Source organism: Schistosoma haematobium, chromosome 1, assembly GCF_000699445.3.
Source record: "Schistosoma haematobium chromosome 1, whole genome shotgun sequence".
NCBI lineage: Eukaryota > Metazoa > Platyhelminthes > Trematoda > Strigeidida > Schistosomatidae > Schistosoma > Schistosoma haematobium.
In genome coordinates this window covers 37,557,919-37,581,872 of record NC_067196.1, presented here as the reverse complement: position 1 = coordinate 37,581,872, position 23,954 = coordinate 37,557,919, and the positions used below count along the sequence as shown (strand labels likewise).

The 23,954-nt window shown below is 33.2% G+C and overlaps 1 protein-coding gene across 4 annotated transcripts; it reads left to right on the top strand.

The window, feature by feature from the left end:
* On the top strand, positions 1-10,866 carry SNAP25_1 (Synaptosomal-associated protein 25; the record flags this gene model as incomplete). 4 transcript variants are annotated; one of them, XM_051217649.1, is made up of 7 exons in its annotated part: positions 1-251; positions 3,259-3,300; positions 3,378-3,426; positions 3,794-3,911; positions 4,989-5,108; positions 5,877-6,021; positions 7,780-10,866. In XM_051217649.1, exons 1-7 carry the CDS (start codon positions 168-170, stop codon positions 7,840-7,842), a joined length of 621 nt encoding a protein of 206 aa, XP_051073952.1. In that variant the 5' UTR covers positions 1-167. The 4 variants fall into 4 exon arrangements, with proteins under 4 accessions (XP_051073952.1, XP_051073954.1, XP_051073953.1 ...); XM_051217651.1 differs by lacking the exon at positions 3,378-3,426 and adding an exon at positions 294-2,868; XM_051217650.1 differs by adding an exon at positions 294-2,868 and having other exon boundaries at positions 5,877-10,866.
* Between the last annotated feature and the right edge of the window lie 13,088 nt (positions 10,867-23,954).

Sequence of the window (23,954 nt, the reverse complement as noted above, 5' to 3'; positions counted from 1 at the left end):
ATTAAATCGCAGAATGAGCAGCTGGTTCACGTCTTACTAAAGATGTTATTACACTCGGTCACATTAAATGTTCGACGGATAGTTCAGCCAGTTTACACTTACATTTGAATTTTGATTGTTTATACTCGTCGATTTGAGCTAATTGGCGCGATCTCTGGGGTGTACTGATGAGTTCGATGATGGACGAATCCCAGGTTCCTATGACCGAGTATGAGCAGATTAAGTTCAAGATGAATCAAACGACTGACGAGGTCTGTTCTTTCACAGAGCATTTTGACTACATAACTCTTAAGGAGTCTCTTTGTTCATTTCTTTAGTATTGGATTCTGTGGTCGTAGGCTGTCTTTCCAATGTTCGCTAACAAGCTCCACATTTTCCTTGGAATGTCTAGTAAATAAATGTAGGGCTACTTTTTAGGGTGATGCTTTGCACTTGCTGACCACAACATAAATTTTGTGGTTATTCGATCGTGTACTTCGAATATGGTGAGAGCTCCGTAGATTAGTTTTAGAAAAAAGCCAAAAAACGACTTCTTAAAGATACAAGTTGCTTGTATGAGCTCGTGTCCTGCACCAGTCTTCAATAGTTTTAGCCTTTGCTTATAATTGTCTGATATGTGCAGTCAAAATGTGGGACGGACTGGATGCTCAATCAAGGTATTATATTTGAGGTGATACATAAGTGAGATGTAACCTATATCTAATCAGTCTTTGTTTTCCATGAACTTGTGTGTTTTATAGAAAACAAGGCTCCTGGTTCTTCGTTTAAGTTAGATGGGTCAGATCATCATAATGTTCACTCTAAATATCTAGTTTACGTGCATGCTGTAATGACATATTCCCGGAAATTCATCTCCAGCTTTAGGGTAATAGACTGCCCACTTACTGTTTAGGCTCTCAGGTAGTGTAAAGTCATAATTACTTCGAATTTGTGTGGTCTAGTTACCAGCTCGGGCTTTTAACTAAGCCAACATGTCGAAATTCTAATCCTGACGGACCATTGTTAATCCCCTTCTTTGCATTTAATCTTGGTAATTGTTGTGATGACTTATTGTGACATTCAAAATGAATGCACATGCTCCAGATGTATTGCTCACGATTTGACAATGTACCGTAAACACAAGGACGTAAATACGCCTTTGTTGTTCTACTTCAAATAAGTTTATAGTGTAGTTCGTGAAACAAATATTAAGATAGAACTTTGTCGCAAACATTTGTGCCCCTCTGTGGTTTTTAATATTATATTGCTTTGGAGTTTAACATGAAGTGCAGAACGCCATCTCAGCCATCAATTCTGAATCCTATAGAAGCGTCTTACTAGTTGAAGACAGACTAGAGAGATGATACATTCTAAACGCTACGTAGCAAACTAGTAAGTCTTCACTAACGCGAGATGCACTACCAAATATGGAGGGTTGTTCAATTGGTGATTTAGGAATGTAGTGCAAGACTACTTTCTCTGGGGTATAGTTATTGTCGGATTGAGTCGTTATGCCAGCCACTATGACCGGATTTACGTTGAACCCCTGAACCACAGTTTTCGTGACAGATATAGTCAGTTCTCTAGATGTTATCGGTCATGAGCCATCTAGTATCGTCAGTTAGGAGGAGTGTTTCCATGTGGTTGTAGCAGGCTGATGTCGTGACGACTTTAAAGGTAATCCATATTAATTTACAACAATCCGGTCTCCTATAAATAGTTGGTCTCGTCGATTACACTGCTATCAGCATATGGACAACTCTAAATACACGAAAATACTGACTGGACAGAATGAGTACTATTGGTATTCCGAGACTTTTAGTACTTGCGTCAGACAGAATTAAGTTCATTTCTTCCCACTGGTTTTTGTTGTCAAATGTATCAATATCTTGCGCAACACGTTTTTTAAGTTTAAGCAGAGGTTTTGTAATCTTTCCAGCTATTGTTTCCAAACTAAAACCGTCCCCAAAATCATGGCTACTTGCTGCGCACATTGATTCTACCAGCCGTTAAATAGTTTCATCATTTTATTTGATTACGAATAACAACTTCAATGTAACTGCCCATCGTTTGGCCTGTTATTGGTGTCAAGCACTATGAGTATCACAATACATCATATCCATCTTTAGATTGCTTTGCTTTTCGCCATTTGGGTTCTGAATGTTTTCTTACGAGTTATGTGGTTTCTGCTTTCTTGTGGCCTACTAACTCATTTCGATCCAGATATAAACATTATTTCTTCATGTTAGTTCCTAAACAAGGTTTTTGATACTACGGAGGTACTGACTACTTCTACAAAATTGTCACCGGCATTTTTGTTACTAAAGGTTTTATGCTTTTGAAGAGTTATTTAGTTTGTGCCGGCGTTTGTAGCCTGACTTTCATTTGAAATTTAGTGTCCTTTAAATATCATACTGTTGCTTTTGGTAGTAGTATAGATTTTCAAACTGAAAATGTGGTTGTCTGTCTTCCTATATGTCTGTTATTCGTAGATCGTTTACCCATCCAATCATAACCAAGTTTGCTTGTGGCCAAACACATTTAAAATGTTATGACTAGTCTCCCATAGTTTAGTTTCTTAATATTTAATGAAAATAATGGTTGATTTGGGAATAATTGTGCCCTGTCCTTAATGGATAGTGGAATTTCTCGACACTTTATATTTCTGCATTGCAATTAACGCCTAATATTTCCACCACAAATTATGTAACTATTCATATTAAACTAGCGTTTTTCCTTATTCAACTTGGGTGTACTAACTGTGAAATGCCGCAAAAATCTCGCCATCCTGTTTGTGGATATGATGAGGTGCAGTTAGACGATGGAACTATCAGACCCATGACAGAAGTAGAACTTCTTCAAAGGAAGATTGACGAAACAACCTCGGATGTAGGTGTCCCATTCTTTTTCACGGTTGAACTTTGTTGTTGCTTGTTACCCCATTGTTGCCAAAAATATGTATAAGGAACCTAACAAAATAGTTTTCATCAAGTGTTCTTCAGTTTATATAGGTCCGTGGTTAGTCTTATTTAAAAGTCGTCACAAGTGACGTAGTTGCAGAATTAAATTTTACATAGTTTTGTTGTAATCAAGCACTAATTATTTCATGTAATTTAATATTCCCTTCAAATGTTCGTACAAGCATTTTTGAGAGAAAAAAAGTTATAATATGGTGTAATTATTATACTAATTTCCACATTCTAATGTTTTTCAATTAGTTTGTCAGGTCTCTTTCCAACTCTTGTTATTCGTCTTAATCTTATTTTTTGCACATTTTAGTCACTGGAAGCCTCTCGACGGATGATGGCTTTATGTGAGGAGGTGAGTCTTTTTACATCTATGATAATAATTGATCAAAGTTGAGAAAATGATATGCTAAATGTTTATGTAATATTTAGGCCAAAGAGGCAGGGATTTCTACACTGGTCATGTTAGATGATCAAGGCGGTAAGGCTACACATATATGTTGTGACACAATTTGTACATTTCATGTTGTAAAGCTGTTGTCTAAGTTGGATGTTAACTATATCGTGAATGTTTTTTAATGGATAGGTGGTTTAGACAAAGTGTTGTGTCTTGTCCAAGAGAACCTGCTGTGTATTATTAGTAAAAAATATTGTAAACTACACCATACATATATGATAGACTACAATTATATCTTTAGACTCAGATTCATTGTTTTCGTTATCTCTGTATTATTTTTTTGATGGTCAGATTTTCTTTTTACCTGTATTTAAGTGTCGATACCCAACTGCCTTATGTTTTGCTTACAAATATACTATAAACTCATAGAAAGTTTTTTTGAAATTTTCAGAACAATTGGATCGCATAAATGAGGGTATGGATCAGATTAATCAAGACATGAAGGATGCTGAGAAGAATCTGGATGATCTAAACAAATGCTGCGGACTTTGCGTGTTGCCTTGGAATAAGTAAGTCTGTTAGTATTTTATTGTGATTACTTACAAAATGTTATGATTGCTGCTGTACACATTCCTAAGGTTTAATGGCAATATGTAGAAGACTAATTGACAAATTTTTCCCTCGTTTAAGCTCAGTTGATGAGCAGTTTATTCACTGGTTAGAAAATGCAATTAAGGCGATAAATGGTGATCATGGAACTAGTTACATAAATTTATTCGTAAATACCCATGTTTCAGGGCGTCATAGGTTTGATGAAATCTTAGCTTGACAAAGGCAAAAATTAACTATCAAATTGAGCTAAATTATGTAAGTGAAGGACCGGTTAATGAAATTGTTATTCTCTGGAATACCTTTAGTTAATATAAAAACAAGAAGAAATAAGATTGCACTACGAGCATTATTTACTGTAATGCGGTAGAAATCCATTGGATGTGTTATTGTAAATAAAATAGATACAGTCAAAGTTGTACGTGACGTTCCTCACAAGACTGGTTTTAAGTTGTAATCAAATCGAATAATACAAAACAGTAGATGTTAGGGTTCAGTTATTCACTTGGTCGTGCGACATTAATTTGTAGAATTATATGATCTAGTTAATTTCCGTTAATTTCTGAGACAGACAACTCTCGACTATGTATATAACCATTATTCTGTACCATTTGTGTGAAAATTTTTATATCTCAACGTAGTCAATCATAGTTATTTCATTCTTTCAAGTTTTGTACGACTCATTTAAATTATAGGTTATCATCATCCACTATGTATGTGATAAAATCCACATTAACAGTTTTATTAAAACTTTAATTTTGTTCGTCAACAAATTTGGTGAAAAATAATAATTGAGCAAGTGTAAGCATAATATTTTCTAACTTTATTGAGTTAAGTTAAATAACCTTCCAGAAGATACTTTTAACACTCAAAGCAATTGTGAAAATTCAATGTCTTATCCTTGCGTATTAAAATTAAGAGCTAGTATAGAGCAACATTTTATTCTGTATTAGTAGTAGCCTCTATCTTGCACATGTACATCCAGTTTTAATGACTTTATAAGTAAGCTATGATTTACTCATTATAATGTCCTTTAGAGTTAAAAAGAAAGATGATTATACCAAACAACTAAAGGATGAGGATATGCGGGGTGGGGACGGACCTCGAATAATTGTGGATCAAAACGGCATGGGTCCAACTGGTGGTTATATTACACGGTATGTTGTATAAAAGGTTTGTATTGCACAATTGTATTTTTTGCTAATATTAATGTAATCATTAAAGTTAAAATATCTATCCCGAGTCATAGTATCAGTTTGCGTTCTTACTTTTAGATGTATTTGAGTTGAATCTGAATTATTTGTAAAGGTTGATAATTAGGATGAGCAATACTTAGTAGTGTTACTAGTTAAGTAATTGATAATTCCTGTAGCCGTACTTGAGAAAAACTTAGGTCATTATGAATGCTTTTCTGTTTTCTCAGTCAACAAGGTGATTTGATCGTAATTGAAAAAAATTTGAAGTAATCAGACTGAAATGGACACCAGTCATTGAAACTATTGAAAAGAATGATTACTATGTATGATTGCCGGTTGTTTCATTAGCCAATGTCCCATAGCTTCGTTGGGCAACATTTTGTATTCAGTAAACTCTTATATTATGTTGCGGTTGTCCAAGTTTTACGTGGGTTATACAAAGTTTCATACATACCCTTGACCACCGGGGCTTACTGGTGCTATCGATTAAGACTTTCAGTGGTCAAGTTTATGGATTATATTTTTGATTTAAGTGATTAACAATATATCGAGCCTTTTAAGCATGCATGGATTTACGTAAGATCCTCTGTCAATCCAATAAAATGCGTTATAAAATTGGCATTTACTTTATGTTAATCTGATGCTTTGGTGTCAATATTATGGTCTAAAGCAACTTTAAGTCTTTTATATCACTCCAGGTCTCCTGAAGTCTGTTTTTGCCCATTTTAGAATTACAAATGATGCACGAGAAGATGAAATGGACCAAAATTTGCAGGAGGTTTCTGGTATGATCGGAAATCTTCGTAACATGGCTATTGACATGGGTAGTGAAATTAATCAGCAAAATGTTCAGGTTGAGCGAATACAGATCAAGGTACGTAGTCTTCTTGTTATTTTCTCATCCAAAAGATTTCTTCAACTATTTTATGGGTCTGTGTAAGAGATTGGTTGCCCTTTTGAAGTTGCTTCTGTGATCCATAACGTCAAGATTCAAGTTGTCGTAGAGATGTAGCACCCGACTTCTAAAGACTAAACTATGAATTCTTAGCCTTACAGTACTTATTTACAACTCAAGTGCTTAGTAGAATGTCTTTAAGGAAGTGTGCCACGCAAAACAAAAATGACAGTGTAATGAGGGAATAGGTGATAACGAAAACGTAGACGATAAAGGATACAGTTGAAGTAAGAACAAAACTAAATCTTACTCATTTGTTGTTTATGAATATTCTAGATAGTTAGAGAGTATTTATTAAGTGTTACTCATTTTTTGAAATAAATTAAATACTATTATCTTGCATTCTGGATGTCTCAAATCAATAGGTTAGGTTACCTCCAGTCTCTTTAGTCATAAATTGTTCAATACTAATCTAACGTTACTATCATTCACTCCGCATCACCATAAGATAAAGGGTTCACTTGCTTATTTTACCTGAGCTCATGAATCAAAGTGTCATACAGGAGTTTGTGACTAAAAGCGCAAAAACATGAAGTCGCTAAAGCTATCGTTCCAAAATATTTATTTTTAGTAGATTTTAATTTCTCAGGTGTATCGTGCTGATATTATTCACACTATTTTCACTGTAATTAAAGAGTCTTTCAGAGACAATGACAAAATTCCTAATTCAGAGTGGCTAGGTTTTGCAATCATACGAAAACTTCGACCTGACACGTTATACACGTAGTAGATTCTTACAAGATTAACTTTGCAATGGGACCAAGGATGGTAGTGGGGCATAAATCACTTTCGGTATCAGTGTGTCTAGATCGATATTTTTTGCCACTTGACTATCGGGTCATAACTATTTAGACGAACATCCATCTTGACTATCACCAGCAGTCTATCACAAAAGGTTGAAACCTACTTGTAAAAGTAGTTCTAATAGTGTGATTCGGATAGAATGTTTGTGGTTGTAAAAATACCTTTTCTTCAGCAGCCAACCTCAGTTGGCACACTTTTTTCAGCTGTTCCCAAAATACCAGCAGTTGTAAGCGTGGAAAATTGCAGCTGTAAAGGTTTGTGGAGCTAGACATTGTCATCCACTTTGGGATAGTGCGTAAGTTGTGTCGTGTTTATCGAATACGATTTTTCACGTGGTTGATCTTCCCTCTACTATTAGTTTATGCTAAATGTAATTGAAGACAGTATTTCAAAGCTAAGTGCTTTATCGAATCAGTGACTATTATTGCACACCATCTGGACTTATTTGCATTCTAAAAGCATATGAACTTTTCACTCACTAAGCTGTAAAGTGTTTTCTAATCTTTGTGTTAATAAATGTAGTATTCACAACTAACCTTTAAAGGTGAATAATTTATTTCCATTAGTTTACTCTTATTTTTCTCATGTCCCATAAAATTGATACATTCCGAAATCTTGTCTCACTTTCTGCAAATTTGTCAAATAAATCATTGCTACCCATAAAAACGTCATTTCTATTTTTTAAATAAAGGGTTTATGTGACTGTCCATCTGTCGTTACAACATGGCGTGCATTATTCCCTAACCACAACTGCTAGTTTCATACTTTTTTCGAGTAATCTCAGGACCGGATACTTGGTCCACTCATTTTGTCCACTGATATTAAGTTTGTTTTTTATTTGTCTAAAATTTACTGTGATGCGTTTTATTTTAGGCTAAGTCAAATGCTGAACGAATTAAAAAGGCTAATGAACAAGCCAGTAAATTGTTAAAATAAGTTACATGGATTCGTTGAGTTTTCATCAGAATATTGACTGCTGGAGAAATCCTTCAATTCTTGGTAAATTACTTCGAACACAGACTTTTCACAGCCACTTCCGTGTGCATACGTGAAGCTTTTTGTGATAGTGCTTCACCAAGTCCTTTATATTAATCTATTTTGTTTATATATTTATCACAAATCAATTCAAGGGAAGTTTGTGAAGTGTGGAGCTGAAATTTTTTGTTATTGCTGTTGGCTCTTATGGACATTAAATTTCTGTCATTCTCATATACTTGTTTATGTTTTCGATTTATTTCGTTCTGTAAAGTCATTAGTTTCCTCTTTTTTGGTGAACAGCTTTATTCTGAGTTATCCTTGTCAAAGTTATTATTCGCTATTGTTTTCCTCATTTTATTTTGGTTCCTCTCAAAGTTGACACTCAATACATCGATTTCATGTTCAAAACTACACATCTCACTATCCACTCTTTAAAGTCAAATTAAAGAGTTGTTATCTATCCACATATTGAGGCTTATTCTCTTGTCAGTTATGCTCTCATATTTACTAAGATTCATGATTACCACCTACTATTGATGATTTATCAAACTATTGTACTGGTAATAAAGACTGAAATGAAAAAAAACCAACAGTGATTTTACTACTATCCTTGCCATCCTAAAACAAGTTCACTTTTCCTTTGATTTGTGCTTTTCTTTTCTAACATACTTTTACGAGATGTCATTTTTTCCGAACAACTGATTATCAATATGAGATATAATACAAAGTTGATTTATAAATCATGTAAATCCAGTTGCGTTATTCTCATTAATTAGTCGCGCATTATTTGTTAGAAAGTCTAATCTCTTCCTAAGCTAACTCCTGGGGATTCTGTATTTTAAGAATGGGTTTAATTGAATCTTAGTTTATTTTGCCCTTCTAAAAAGGTCATTTATAATGCGTCAATTATTTCCGATTGGAACCTTAAAATTCGCATAGAATATTCAAAGAATGAACATTGGAACAAAAAATTATTATAAGTCTATATTTATTTTAAAGTGACCAAGATTAATTGTGCTAGTAAACTAGACAACGTTTTGTTTAAAAATGTGTAGTTCCGCATCTGTTACGGCCTAAGCATTTGAAAATGCATCAACTTTAGATTGGTAGGATCGCTTAAAAATGGTAGAAAAATTTGTTGTCAGATGTCGAGTTGCAATCAGTGTAACAAAACAACTCATTTGAATTAAATGCATGGTAGAAATTTCGTTTAGGTAATTGAGATCATAATGATGATAACAATACGATGTATGATAATAGCGGTAGATTGATTGGGACTTGATATATAACCGCGCGAGCTTTATAATATCTTGTTCGCTATCTGCTAATTAGGGAAGGTTGGCTCTACTAATAGATTGTGTCCTCCAGTTCCTTTCGTTACTTGTCTATTTCACCGCATTATTAATTTACACTTAATTCTCATGAATTTCTTGTCATAATTACTCCTGTAACACCTCTATTATCAGGTTCTTGAACTTAAACATAGCTACTGACACACTACAGTAGTAGTATTTCTTGACTTTAAGGCGGATTGAACTCCGTTGGTCAAGTGTCTTATAACTGTGTCACTGAAAAACAAATTACAAAACATTGTAAATACACTACTCGAACACTACTGATCGAGTTAAAGTTGCTAGCGAGCTTTCATCAGAATCCCTTGACAGGTGTTGAATATCGTTCAGTGATTAAACCACCAAATGCCTTAGAGGGATACTTATAAATGACTCATGACATTTTCGGAACTGTCTTTACTTGTCACTATTTCTCTAAATATCCCTATTGACACGCACCTGCTGTTGATGGTTTCAACTGCGGTGAAAGGTGGTCAGCTACTATAGAAATGGGTAGTATATCAGTTCGCTAACCGACCAGTTTTTCTGTCTCGATATTAGTTCGCAAAGCTTTGCGGTGGTACTTTGGTTCTTGTAAACCTCACTCGGCCACACGATACAGAACACTTCAGGCTATTGATTGCATATAAATATGAGAATTCCTTTCATTATGATGTAGAGTAATATGAGAAAAAATTGGGATCAGGTATTTACTGAAAAAGACAAAAAGCGCTGATAAAGGTAATATATTATAAAGGGTTCAAACAGAAAATTAACGCGACTGGTGGTTTTACGTTACTAACTCACTAGTTCTAATTTATATTTGAGTATTCTGGTCTGGCCAGTATAGAAACTTATGAGTTCTACTGACTGTTTTCTCCTGTATCCCTGTGAGTATGACTCAATCAATATGAATATAAAAAATATAGAAATAGAAAGAGTCTAGACTTTTTTAAATATTCTATTCACATGAAATCTTTTTATAGGATCGGTGATACCACGAATAAGATTAAAGCTTGGTAGATCTTAATACCTTAATTGATGAATGACTTAAAAAGATAGTTGTATTAGTGTTTTCTATTGCTTCTTACTATGCGTAGTTTCGTATTGAGTATTTCGTACATATCTACATCTGAAAATGAGATGTTTTAGTGCCCAGTTCCCTCTCCGGATGGCTCTTCATTTCTAGAGCTGGATACTAATTTTTGATAATAGCCGAAAATGGATTTCAATTAATATCCATGGATATTGATCAACATAGTTAGCATTTTTCTCTAACCCAATATATCATTTCGTGAAAGTAATTGTTATTCTGTGTGACATTTTGATATTGCTTTATTCTCAACGTAGCACTTTATTTAGTATAAAACTATTTTATCATTAGTGTGACATTAGTTTCATCCTCTGTGTAACATTTTATTCATTACCGTATTAAGTTTATATTTCCCAGTGTAACATTATTTCAAGTCAATATGTTTCACACTAATTAAGTGTATATTATGTTCAGTGCGAACTTCCTTCCAATGTAACAATCATGTTCTTGATATTATTCCATGTAAACTTTGTGTTTGTTTTATAATAAACTTATTTCCCCATTTATATGATGTTTATCAATGAATGATCAGTTTTGTATAAAATCAATATATAAATGAGTGCATTTGGTTTAATGTTGTGTTTTTCGATAGTCAGTAAATGTTCATTTGCACGAATCTTTATACTTTTACTTCACGTTGTGGGAATTGTTATGTTTCCTGTTTTCAAGTATATGCAATAGTACTATGGATATAACAGTACTGCTAGAATCATATCTAGTGCTTCTCCATTATAAATATGGACTACAGTAAATATGTACATTTATGTCTAATACTATTAAATATTTAAGTAAATTATCAGGAACCATCATCCATATAAAGATGTATAGTTTATATAAATATTTACGCAACAGTCTGTCAGTTGAACAGTTGATCAAATGCTCTGAATAGACCTATTGTAATAGCATATAAAACAGATATGTTTCAGATTTTAAAGACAATTAAACATACAATTTAATAAACAGTTGATTAGTGAGAAATCTTCGCATAAGAACCAAAACATGTCTTCTAAGTTTATTCAACATAACTGAGTGATGATTACATAAGATTATATTACGTTTTTCGTCTGTGTATTTGTCTACTGATTCGATAATCCCAATTACAACAAGGTGGTGATTTTTTATAATAATATCCCATAAATTATTAATCATTCTATTAGGATCTCTGACAATAGGTAAAATATATTTAGTAGTTGAATTCATGAATCGATCTAAGCTAGACCACCATGGAAAACCTGGAAGCACTGGACTGACGTTTCGTCCTAGGATAGGACTCCTCAGCGGTGCGCACCTATGGTTCTGCAAGCACGACTCGAACTCAGGACCTTCGGTCTCGCGTGCGAACACAACCTCTAGACCACTGAGCCGGCTGGCATCCAACGGTGTTAATGTCTAACTTGAACCAATACAGGATATTGCACGGCCATCTTCCACTGTCTTCAGTAAGTGACTGCCTCACAACAGACACGGTTGAACTCCACTGGTTACGGCTTCTCACTAGGACTGCAGGAAATACATTTTAGAGCCAGTCACTGGTGAGCAGTCAGCTACAATGTAGAACTAAGCATATATATGTATCGGTCCAAGTTTCCACACCTCATTGGCATAACACCATGAACACCAAATTCATAGTAGTAGTAATACATAAAAGAAATATTGTGTGTAAGGATATAGTGAGCACATGATGATTATCGGAATGGGGGATCGTGGATGCGCACTGCTGAGTAATCCCATACTAGAATGAAACAGTCGTCTAGTGCTCCCACGTTTTCCATGGTGATCTAGCTTAGATCGACTCATGAATCCAACTATTAAATTACTACAATCTTTATGAACCCTCATTCTATTAATAAAAGATGTTTGTTGCAATAAATTCTACAGAACTTCACCCATAACACAATCATTAATAAAAGTAAATCTATGACAAAGAGATCTATGATACAACTTGAGGTAAACTCGGAGTACTAAACTGGATATTATTATTTGTCTTTACCTACTATAGATGTTATACAAGTGTTCACCTCTTACCATGTAGTGTAATTAGATTCAATACGTTTTTTTTTCGGGTCATTCAATTGTTTAAAATGGTAATTTATTACTAGTTGACCAACTAACCTGTATCATCATCCGAAAGAAGACATTTATTTATCTTATTAACTATTTGTATGAGTCACGTCTCAATATGAATTGTATGTACATAACACCCGTATCGTAATTGTAATCAGTGATTAGAGATTTCGGATGTTGCTTAAAAATAGTTGTATGGATGCAGGCATGTTCTTGACTTACATTCTGCTAGATTTTAAGTGTCAATATCATTTCATGCTTCTTATTCTTTAAGTTCATCTGATATATGTATATATATTTATATAACTAGAAATAAACGTTTTTACAAATAGTAAAAGATTTGTAGTTAGAAATGTGAAATATTAAAAGCAATTCCTCTCCAAGTGTTTAATGGATATATGTTCTGATGCATAGGTATCAATATAATCAATACTTCATTTTCTGAATAAACAAGACAAATCTACTATAGCGGCACTACTCTAATTTTCTAATATTTCAGCATATGATAGGTTGAAAGGTCTTGACAAAATAATCACAACTGTATCATATAGTTAGTGTATATAATTAAAGTCAAAATGAGAACATCGGCTTCAATATTAACAAATTCGTAAAGTATGGGACCAAAAGGTTTGACCTGGTGAGTCATTAGTTTGTAAACAGTTTAATAACGCCTAAAATACTTCCTGTTTCATAAACTATTTATTGTAACTATGTGATATTTCTACTCCAAACTAATACTAATAAGAAATATCCTAAAACTTGGCCTCCAATATTTGCAAAACCTAAAAAAACATACTTCATCAACAGTCTTTTTGCTCACAAATTATTTTGGATAATAAAGATGAAACAAAGAATACAAAAAAGGACTATAGTAGAAGTGCAAAAAACAAAACAAGAAAAGAGCTAATTAGCCTACGGTTCTTTCCATTTATCCATCTGCTTATCTACATATCTATCAACCATCCACCAATTATTTCTACTTTTCCTTGTTATAACAAAATATTTCTCTTATTTTCATGTTTATTTACTTGTTTAGACCTATAAAATAAAAAAATGTTTTTCTTTTTTTGACCCTAAAATAGGTTGACAAATAACAACAACAACAACAAATAACCATAACAATAATGATCTATGACTTGATGGATTATTATAAACATATTGCTATAAAATAATAACAATAATAATTTAAGGACAGACTTATATTGATTAAATTAAGTAATATCACAATAAACAAATTGTAGTTATTCTAATTTGATAAAAAAAATGCTGAGAAATAAGATTTGATAACCAATTTTTTATGTTACTATTCACTAGGCTATTAGAAACACACCTACTTTCTAGAAAATAAATCAATACTTTCATAATATATACAATTAAATAGGGTTAAGTGAATTTATTTATTTGCATTTCTGAACTGAAACTAGACTGGTTGCTAATATTCCTTAATGAAATTCATCGATGTATGATGATCGGTATTAAATATAATCCTTAAACTTCGTATACCGTTTGTCCTGATAATCGTCATTAGATAACGTCTCAATGGTGTGTTAGTCAGAAGGCGAATACGAAGTGTTGATTATGTTTATTATTGCACCACGCACAGATAACCAAAATTATAGGAACGCTAAACAAGCATGAAAGAGTACTGATGAAAAGCAAGCAGGTAAGAGAGTGAGAGTAAGAATGTGAGTCGAATGAGCGAGTCGGCGAGTCAACAAACAGGATTAAAATGTACATATATATACATAGTGAAATGAATGAATGATCGAATCAATTAAGCGACTAATAGTAAGGCTAGCAGAATGAATATGTGCGTAGGCAGTAAGCAATGCTCAAGCATACAATTCATACAAGTGCAACAATAATAAAGGTACAGTGCTGGAGAAGATTTGTCAAAAGAAATTTCACGAATACTGAGACATCTAGTAGATTCAGCCAACCACTCCATCAAATCCCCAACACAATTCCTGGACCAAATTAAGGATATTCAAATCAACAACGACGGACTCATGATATCATTCGACGTAACAGTACTGTTCACCTCAATTGAACCACAGTTAGCAAAAGAAACTATATCCCTGCTGCTCAACAACGACACAAATCTCAATAAATACACGAAGCTTCAAATTCAAAGTCTGCTGGAACCCATCGATTTATGCTTAAAAACGTATTTTCAATTCAATAACAAAATCTACGAACAAACGAAAGGGACACCAGTGGGATCACCCATATCAGGACTGATCGCAGAGGCAGTGATGCAAAGACTGGAAGCCACTGTATTACCAGTGATCAAGCCAAAAATTTGGATTCGCTATGTAGACGACACCTTCGTCATCGTCAAAATGAATGAACTGGAAAAAACTTACAAACTGATCAGCAACGTTTTCAATGACATCAAGTTCACAATGGAACAGGAGTCAAACAACCAACTAGCATTCTTGGATATATTGATCACTAGAACCAACACAAGAAAACTGGAAACTCAAGTATGTAGGAAATCGACCCATACAGATCAAATCCTCAACTACAACAGCAACAACCCAAGAGCTCACAAAATCAAATGCATACACACTTTGTTCAAGAGGGCGAGGACACACTGCAGCACACTGGCAGCACGAAAAATGAAGAGAAATACCTGAAGGACATATTTCAAAAGAACGGCTACCCAATCAACTTCATCAAGAAACACCAACCGCACGCAGCATCAGAACCCAAGTCAAGCACAAAAATGAACAAAAGGATCACCCCACCGTACATACAAGGAATATCAGAAACCGCAACGAGACTGCTGAAAACCTTCGGGATAGGTGTGGCACACAAACCGACAAAATAACTACAATCAATCCTATGCAAACCAAAGGATGAAATAACAAAGGAAAACAAATCAAACATCATCTAGAAAATAAATTGTACCAACTGCGACAAACACTACATCGGACAAAGCGGACGCCCCCTCTACATTCGCCTACATGAACATCAATTAGCAGTCAAACGCCATGATATATCACAATTGATTGATCACTGGGTGGTGATCAATGTCATGCTTGTCTAGTCCTTATTAGTGCAGATCGAATGCTATCGATCATGTTGCAATGTGGCCACCAGTCTAGGTGACTCGACACTGAAGGCACTATGTATTGAGATTTAGATGGTAGTTGGAGGTAGTCAACAGGAAACCCTGGACCCGGGTTTCGTGCTACTTGGCACTCGTCATCAAGGTGTACCTGTAATCTTGAAGGAACTGGTGCTCCCTGGCGGATTCGAGTCACCTAAACTGGTGGCCACATTGCAACATGATCGATAGCATTCGATCTGCACTAATAAGGACTAGACACGCATGACATTGATCACCACCCAGTGATCAATCAATTGTGATTACATCTCAGTACTACAGGAGGTTAGTCACGGCTCGAGCACCAGTTCCCTCAAGATTACAGGTACACCTTGATGACGAGTGCCAAGTAGCACGAAACCCGGGTCCAGGGTTTCCTGTTGACTACCTCCAACTACCATCTAAATCTCAAGCCATGATATCTCTTAACTTATATCAATACACGTGGATAACTACGGACACTCATTCGATTGGAAAAATGTAGAAATCTTAGACAGAGGATACTCCAAAACACCAGAGAATTTTTAGAAGCCTGGCACTCAGGTCAATCAGCAATCAACAAACATACTGAAATCAATCCAATTTATCAACCAATCAGGAAAATCATGCATAAATATAGGAACAAAAATCAAACCAATGGGAGACACAACCAAAACAAAGAAGTAAACAATGATAAATTTCAGGTCAATAAGAACCAATCAACATCGAGGTGCACAGAACAAGCTGTAAAACACATATGGAGAAATTCGAACACTTCACTTCTATCTGAAGTTTGTGTTGATGATGTCGTTCAGAAAAACGATGAAAGCTCCACGACCAAACCATCCAGCTCAGAGAACAAAACTCCACCAAAAAGGTACAATGCTATAGACAAGCTGTTGTTGTACGTATAACTCTGTCCGTTAAATAAGTTACCACAAAAGGGCTTAACCGAATTAAATGTGAACAAACTCAATTGCACGTGAGCTGCTATAAATGTTAAATATAATATTTAGGTAATAATGTCAAAAGAAAAATTAACGATAAACAACATGTTTAATCATTTTTGTTGTCAATCATAGAATCCATTTGATTTGGTCGATATCATTCATGCTGAAATATGTTATCAGAATGTTATCGATCAAATTGGTTATATTCATAGAAATCCTATACAATGAATCACATTTGAAACCTTTTTTTTCTCATCTATAGAAAAGTTCTATTATTGTCATTTTTTGAATTATGAGTTTTATAAATTAGGAATACGATCAATCAATTTGCTATCATTGTTTGATCCTTATTGATTATGTCCTTAATTACAATATCCAGTTGGTTGGTTTTATTCTCTAAAATAATTTTGAACTATTGAGGTGAGACTTGATAAAAACAGAACAAATCTAAGGTCAGATGTAACGTGAAAAATTTGAATTTTATAAATACACTGGTGTTGTTTTTTAAACATTCGATCCATCTATCAATTAACTAGTTATAAAGGAATTCAGCGAAGCAGTACATTTAATCAAGCTTATTATTGTTGATGATATAACAAAGTGAAATGATCAGAAGAACGGGAAAAGTAATAATTTACAAAGAATGGATCTGATGTTATGTTGGTGTTTTTTTGATAACTGTATTGATCCATTTGATTGTTCATCACTAACGGAATGTCAGTTTTGTCTGGATAAAGACAGGGTGATATCCATTAATTTCAAACTTTTTGCATACATTTCTCATTAAAACAATTCGATGCAAGAAAAACTGAATCAATGATCAAAAGATTTTCTGTTAGGTAAATGAATGATTAATGGAACTATTTCATCGATGTAGTAAATTCCTAAATAATATTTATTTATTTAAACACATAAACATTGATACAAGGAGGCATCAAACAGATATGCACCACACAAATAATTTGATTTGTGTGAGGACTGTGATACTGCCAGGGCTTCCAAACAAAAACAGGTGATTTTCTCAAGAAGCCACTCCCCAAGGTCTAATTCATTGGTTTGATAATTTGTTTAATCAAATAATGTTGAGAAATAAAACTTGGATTTATCTTAGTTTGAGTTACCTCAATGAATATTTTCCGTTGCTATTGAATAAACGAAACATATGTGATCTTGATGACTACTAAACATTATGGTTTTGCTACAGTTTGTATGAACGTTAGTATCACAATAAAGTCTTAAATAGGCAACCTCATTTGCAACGAAAATAGGTAAAAAGGAAATTATGTAGAGCACTTGAAAACTGATAATAAGGTAGTTGGATGACAGCGCAAAGTAATCTTTTTTTATTGGTTTATGATAGAATCAGTCGAAAGCATCATGGATAGTGCTCTAGCTTAGATTGACTCATGAATTCAACTATTAAATTACTAAAATTTCCACAAAGCCCTCTTCTGATAATAATTATCCTATACGTTCATATTTGGGAAATTTAATTCATTGATTCATTCATTTCAAATTGAAATATGAAAACCCATCTCGGGAATAGTTCTTTTTTAAATGTTTTCTACATTGAATATATTAACGTTTTGATGAAACATTTCAGTTATGCTTCTTCAAACTACTATATGATGAGTTGACATTTCTTTATTTAACGTTTTAATGATAACGAAAACTAACTGATTAGATTTTTAATGTGATTAACTGGTAAAAGGATTAAATTGCTTATCAGTAAAAATGGCTTAATTTTATTTACATCACGTTAGTCATACTATACAACATACTTTAGAAATTGTTATGTTTGGAGCAATTACATGATCACCTAAAATCGGCGGACGGAACGAAGGATCAGCAACACAACGACAAGACAAGCTAAACTATTCCAATGCGTTTCAACCCTGATAACTAGAGGGAGAAATGTATTCCACAAGTAGCCAGAATCACGAACTAACCAAGTACACAACTCAAGAGTATATATACAATATAAAAAGATTCTTGGGAAACATCACAAAATAGCATATTAAAAGAGGCAACCAACCAATAACATTTAGAGTCCTTCCAAGTGGGAAATACATCTTGAAGGTAAAAATTGGCTTTTTTGGAGCGAAAACAAGAAATTCAAATTTCCAGTATAAAATTACAAAACTAAAACATTTACCAAATGATTTCTAAGGATCTAGCATCCCCAATAGAAATTTATAAATGTAATTATTAAATATTTGCTTAGTATCTTTAACTTTTCATCTGTTCAGTAGTTTGATGATTGTTTATATTACGGTAGAGCATAGGAATATCATAATTTTTTTCAAATTTCCATAGTTACCTAATTTCTTTACATTCTTCTTTTGTCTGGATGATATCTTTTAACAATGCTTTTATACATTGTTTATAAAAATAATCACTTGTATTCATTTGGTAACTTTTTTTAATGTTTATTTGTTATGATTGTATTGAAACACAGTTTAACTGGTTATTTAAAACAAGACATTAACATACATTTTCCGTAATTTATGATATGCAGTAAGAATAACAATAGCTGTTTTTTTTGTGTTTGTGTATTTGATGCCGTAGAATAGTATCTTGTGTAATATTTTTTACTTGGTCCGATGGATATTATAAAAAAGGTAAGGTTGACATTTGACTACCAACATTATGTCACTTGCGTCGTTCAGTGGAACTATAAGTTTATTAGAATTACGGTTTATGTTTTTTTTCGGCTGAACTATTACCATAACATTTATTAGAATAAGTTTAAAAATAGGTGAAATACTTCAGGAAGTCTCTGTGTTTGATAAACATACATTATTTAGGAAGTGAATAAACTGTGAAATAGTAAAGAAACCAGCTAAGTATAGAGAAATGCTCAAACAAAAGATTAAGTTGAATCAAGGTTACAGAGTTAGGAATGTGTGGTGTTTGAATTAACTAATGATTCTTTTGTACTTGTTGAATGCTCGATTTAGAATTCCAAATACAATACATTCGTTTGTGCTTGTGTCGTAGTTCTTGATTCAATTGCGTTAATTCTGAGATTCCTAGTTCATATGATAATTCAAATACTTTCAAATATTATAGAATGTTTCTTTAATAAAATACAAATGAAAATATGATGTTTTGGTTATAGGAAATAAGAAGATTGTGTGTATATTCTATGAGTATCTATAAGAGATTTAAAGTAGAAATATTCTAATATTTCGGTAATGCAACTATAATTTAATCAAATTTTCAAATGATTTTATTAAAATCTCTAGATTACTCAAATATTCAAATGACTCAACGAAGAAGCTTTGAGATTCTTGGTCTTAAATGCTACTTCTTGAGAGGCTACGTGAAAATAGTTGAATATAAAGTAAAATAATTCGGGTCAAAAAAATTACAAATCAGAAATCTATGTACAGTAAAAACATTGGCAATTCACAATCTAACGCTTGATATGTAATTTAGAACGAAATTCTGTAAGCCATCACTTGATTTTGATCTCAATAATAAAAATAAATCCTTCCAAATTTTAGAAATTATCACTTTTCTATCATTTTGTTATTTACCTTTCCGTAATCATGTTCAGGTGAACAATTACCCTCCCTCTATGTAATTCACTCTCACTTTATTGTTTAATATTACCCTTGGGACTACTACGTAATTGAATTTAATTTGAGGACACTTACGATTGTAGTGTACTGACAGATAAGTAGTACGTATCGGGGATTAAATTTGAATTCTTACGGACTAAATAGGAAAATGAAGAGGGAAAAAGAGAAAACAGAAATCAATCAAAAAACAACAGTAATGAAAGAACAATGAAGTTTATAAGGGACAACTCAAAGAAGATGGGCAAATAGTGTATTTAATATGTTATTTTCATGCTTTGAAAATACAATGTTTGATTTTGTGTAGTACAGTAAGTTAGTTTACCATGCCTGAGTCATCAATCTTTACACAATCACTTTCCAAACGAAGCAATATCTTCCTATTTTACCATAGACTGATATGTGCTAGTTACCTATAAATATAATTGTATAGTTTTTGCAATAGACATTATCTAGAAGGAGTTTTCATTAAGATGAATTATTCTTATTCCTAGTCAGTTTTAGTTATTTGAAGCAAATGTATCAGTAAAAATCTAGTTTATTGATTATGAAATGTTCAACAATGAAAATGAATAATTAACTACACTGCCCTCATAAATCAAACAAATTGTATAGTTTTTTCAAACATATTTAACACATTAAATGCATAGAATAATTAATATACTTGAAGATATGAAAGTAAGAATAAGTTGACAATGCGTACGGATAGTTAGGTGTTTTAAACAATTATGATATTCAATAGTTGAAATCAAGAGTCAATTGAGGCTAGACCACCGTGAGAAACCTGGAAGCACTAGACGGCCGTTTCGTCCCAGTAAGGGACTCCTCAGCAGCCCACATCCACAATTCCGCACCCCACGAGATTCGAACCCAGGACCTACCAGCCTCCCGAGCGCTTAACCAGTAGACCACTGAGCTGGCATCCAACGGTGTTAATGTCTAACTTCAATCAATCCACGAAATTGCACCACCGTACACCATTGTCTTCAGTGAGCTGATATCTCACAACAGACCTAGTTGAATTCCACTGGTCACGGCTTAGACATTAACACCGTTGGATGCCGGCTCAGTGGTGGATTTCAACTATTGAAATTACTAAAATCTCCACAAAACCATTTCTGGTTGTGATGTTCATTAAAATGGTTTCAATGTATGAACTTAGCTAAATTTTAAACTTACACTTGTCTTTAAAATTTTTATACTATCACATAATTCATTCATTCTGAGAGCTTAATTCAGTACCATGGGGCAATAGATTAATGATTCATTTATCTATTTCATAAGACTTGATGAATCAGCATGAAATCCATGATCATTTCTCAAATAAAAGTAAAAGAATTCATTTGATCGACTTTCTGATTATTTCCAGAAAGTTCAACGCTGATAGCGTAACCGAAGGAGAAAATTTCTTGGAAGAAAAATCTTAGTAGGTTAATAGGGTTTCATCTGAGACATTAACTAATGAACTGATCAAACATATCACTAAGTTTAATGTCATTCCCAATTGTTATGGACTGGACAACTTGTGTTAAAAATAGTTTAATAAAAGTTTAGAAAATCCATAAAATACATCTCAAAATTTAGTGATGATATTAAAAATCCATACATCGCGCTAACAAATAACATCTGATATGCTATGGTTTATTGAAACAAAGTCACTGACCAGTTAATTTGATCATACATAAGGTACAAGATAATAAAAGGCGTAAAACTTCACGAAAATGTAAAACATAAGTGTTATTTATAAGAATGTCATGCTAATTGATCAGGCGTTGTCATCAAAGCGAAAGTGGTTCATACTTCTCCATATTTGTGGCTGTGATTGTAGCTAGTGGCGTGTCCGACGCCTTATAGTTTGTGGTTGGAACTAAAAGTCAATGAGAATACTGTAACATTGTAGCCGAACAATTTTTATTGTACTTGTTATCGCTGAATGATTCTGCTTTCTATGGCTCTACTCCTTCGTTCGTTTTGGTTTGACAATCGGTAGAGATTAAGTGCATTGTATTTCATTCTCAACTTGGATGTGGATACTCTAACTGCAACAGGGATGGTAGTAAACTATTTTATGACTTGATTTAACTGTTCATATAATCAGTGAAAATATAAATTGCTGAGTAGAATGAAATGAAATCTATAAATTGTAATGAGTTTAGCTTACCTAGTTGAAGGAAAAAAAATTAGATATAGGGTGATTTTAATAAACAGACACGGAAAAAAGTCAAGTCAGTGGAATAAAGTGATCAGTAATTGCCTTGATTGTGATATTATGTAAATTTTAGGTTCTTATTAGCTACAAATTTCTCAGAAATGAAAAGTTTTAGTATTATTGATTGAATAACCATCTTATTCGATTTTAGGGTACTAATTAGATATTTCATGTAAATCAGCTTTCGGGTAACCATTATACCAAACAATCAGGTTCTATAAAACAGTATCTTTTAAGAATAATCTAAGGTGACCCATTTTTCTATTCTACTACTTTAATAGACATACATAAACTGATGATAACAACTTGTATATATCTCAATAATTACTAGTTTTCAGTGATTCACTGATCAGCTTTAATTCGTGATTGGATCTACCTCCCACTAATAAAACTAAACCATACGTAAATGCATTACCGATCACACGAATATCTATTTTTATATCTTTTCCTTTTCAAAACCAACCTCTCATAATGTGACGGTAAAGAAGATAGGAAAAAATGTACTAAATTAATTTGTTTGGTTAAAACGTCTTGCTGAATAGGGTTACCTGACAAGGATACACAACATCAATTAGGGTGAAATTGTTTTACGAAAGCTGTGTTTAAGTGATTAGTTGAAACTTATATACGTCGATGTTATATATTTATATCCTCCAAGAGTTAGGTCGGTCATAAGAAATGAGAGAGGCCGAAAACAGAAAGAAACAACTAGAAAAGCTGTAAAATAAGTAGTAGTTTCAGAGAACTAGTTTTCTAATGTCCTTAGTACAGTATACTGACATAATGTAACTTTTACAGATAGAAATATCAGTTGCTTTTATAGCATAATATGAGTATATTAACACACAAATATATAAATAGACAATAGAAAGATATGCAGATAGCTTGATTTGTTATATTCTACTAATAGAAGAATCCCTGAACCTGTTTACTAGATAGATTGTACAGAGTTTTATCACATAACTCTGTTCATCTCAAATAAAATTTAAAAAATTACTTGCATGTTATCAACATTCAACATTCGCGTGAGTAAAATACTAAATTGAATTGATGAAGTAAATAGAAATTAACTATTTTGGAAAATTAAAACAAAGGGAAGAAAGAGAAATTATTAGCTCAAGATCATAATGATCCTTGTTCCGTTGACTAGTAAACCGATGGTTAGTCAGTTTTCAGAAACTTGAATAAAAAATCGAATTTAACATCTTCATATACCCTATTTAGATGAAAAGTAGTTTCCTTCTGGAAATAGGAAGTTACATGAATTCAACTTAACTAAGTCACTCATATACGAATCACGATTTAGAGATTTTATTTTACTGTCAAAAGTCAGTTTCTAACATAATTTTTAAAATCATATGTATTTTATTTCACTGGAAGTGTTCCCAATATCTTTTAGTGTTTCACTGTGTAAGACTTCCAGCTGTACTTAGAAACCTCCTATAATAGGAAAGATATTCAGACAGTGTTCGCTAGTAAATGACTTGCGAAGTTAGATTATTAAAAACGAGGGTTTTGTGATCAGTAGCTAGTTATTACAGTCAATATCTAGTGTTTAAATTTCATCGATCTAGCTGGTAGTTTAAGAGTTATAGAAACTGTTATAAATTCAGATGTATAGTGTTTTAGATCGGCTCGACACTATACCATAAAAAACGGTTTACAATGATAAATCGCTTAGGGTGGTTGTCAACGAAAGGTTGGTTGGGAATTTAGTTAACAGTACAGAATTTCAGTGACATACGAAC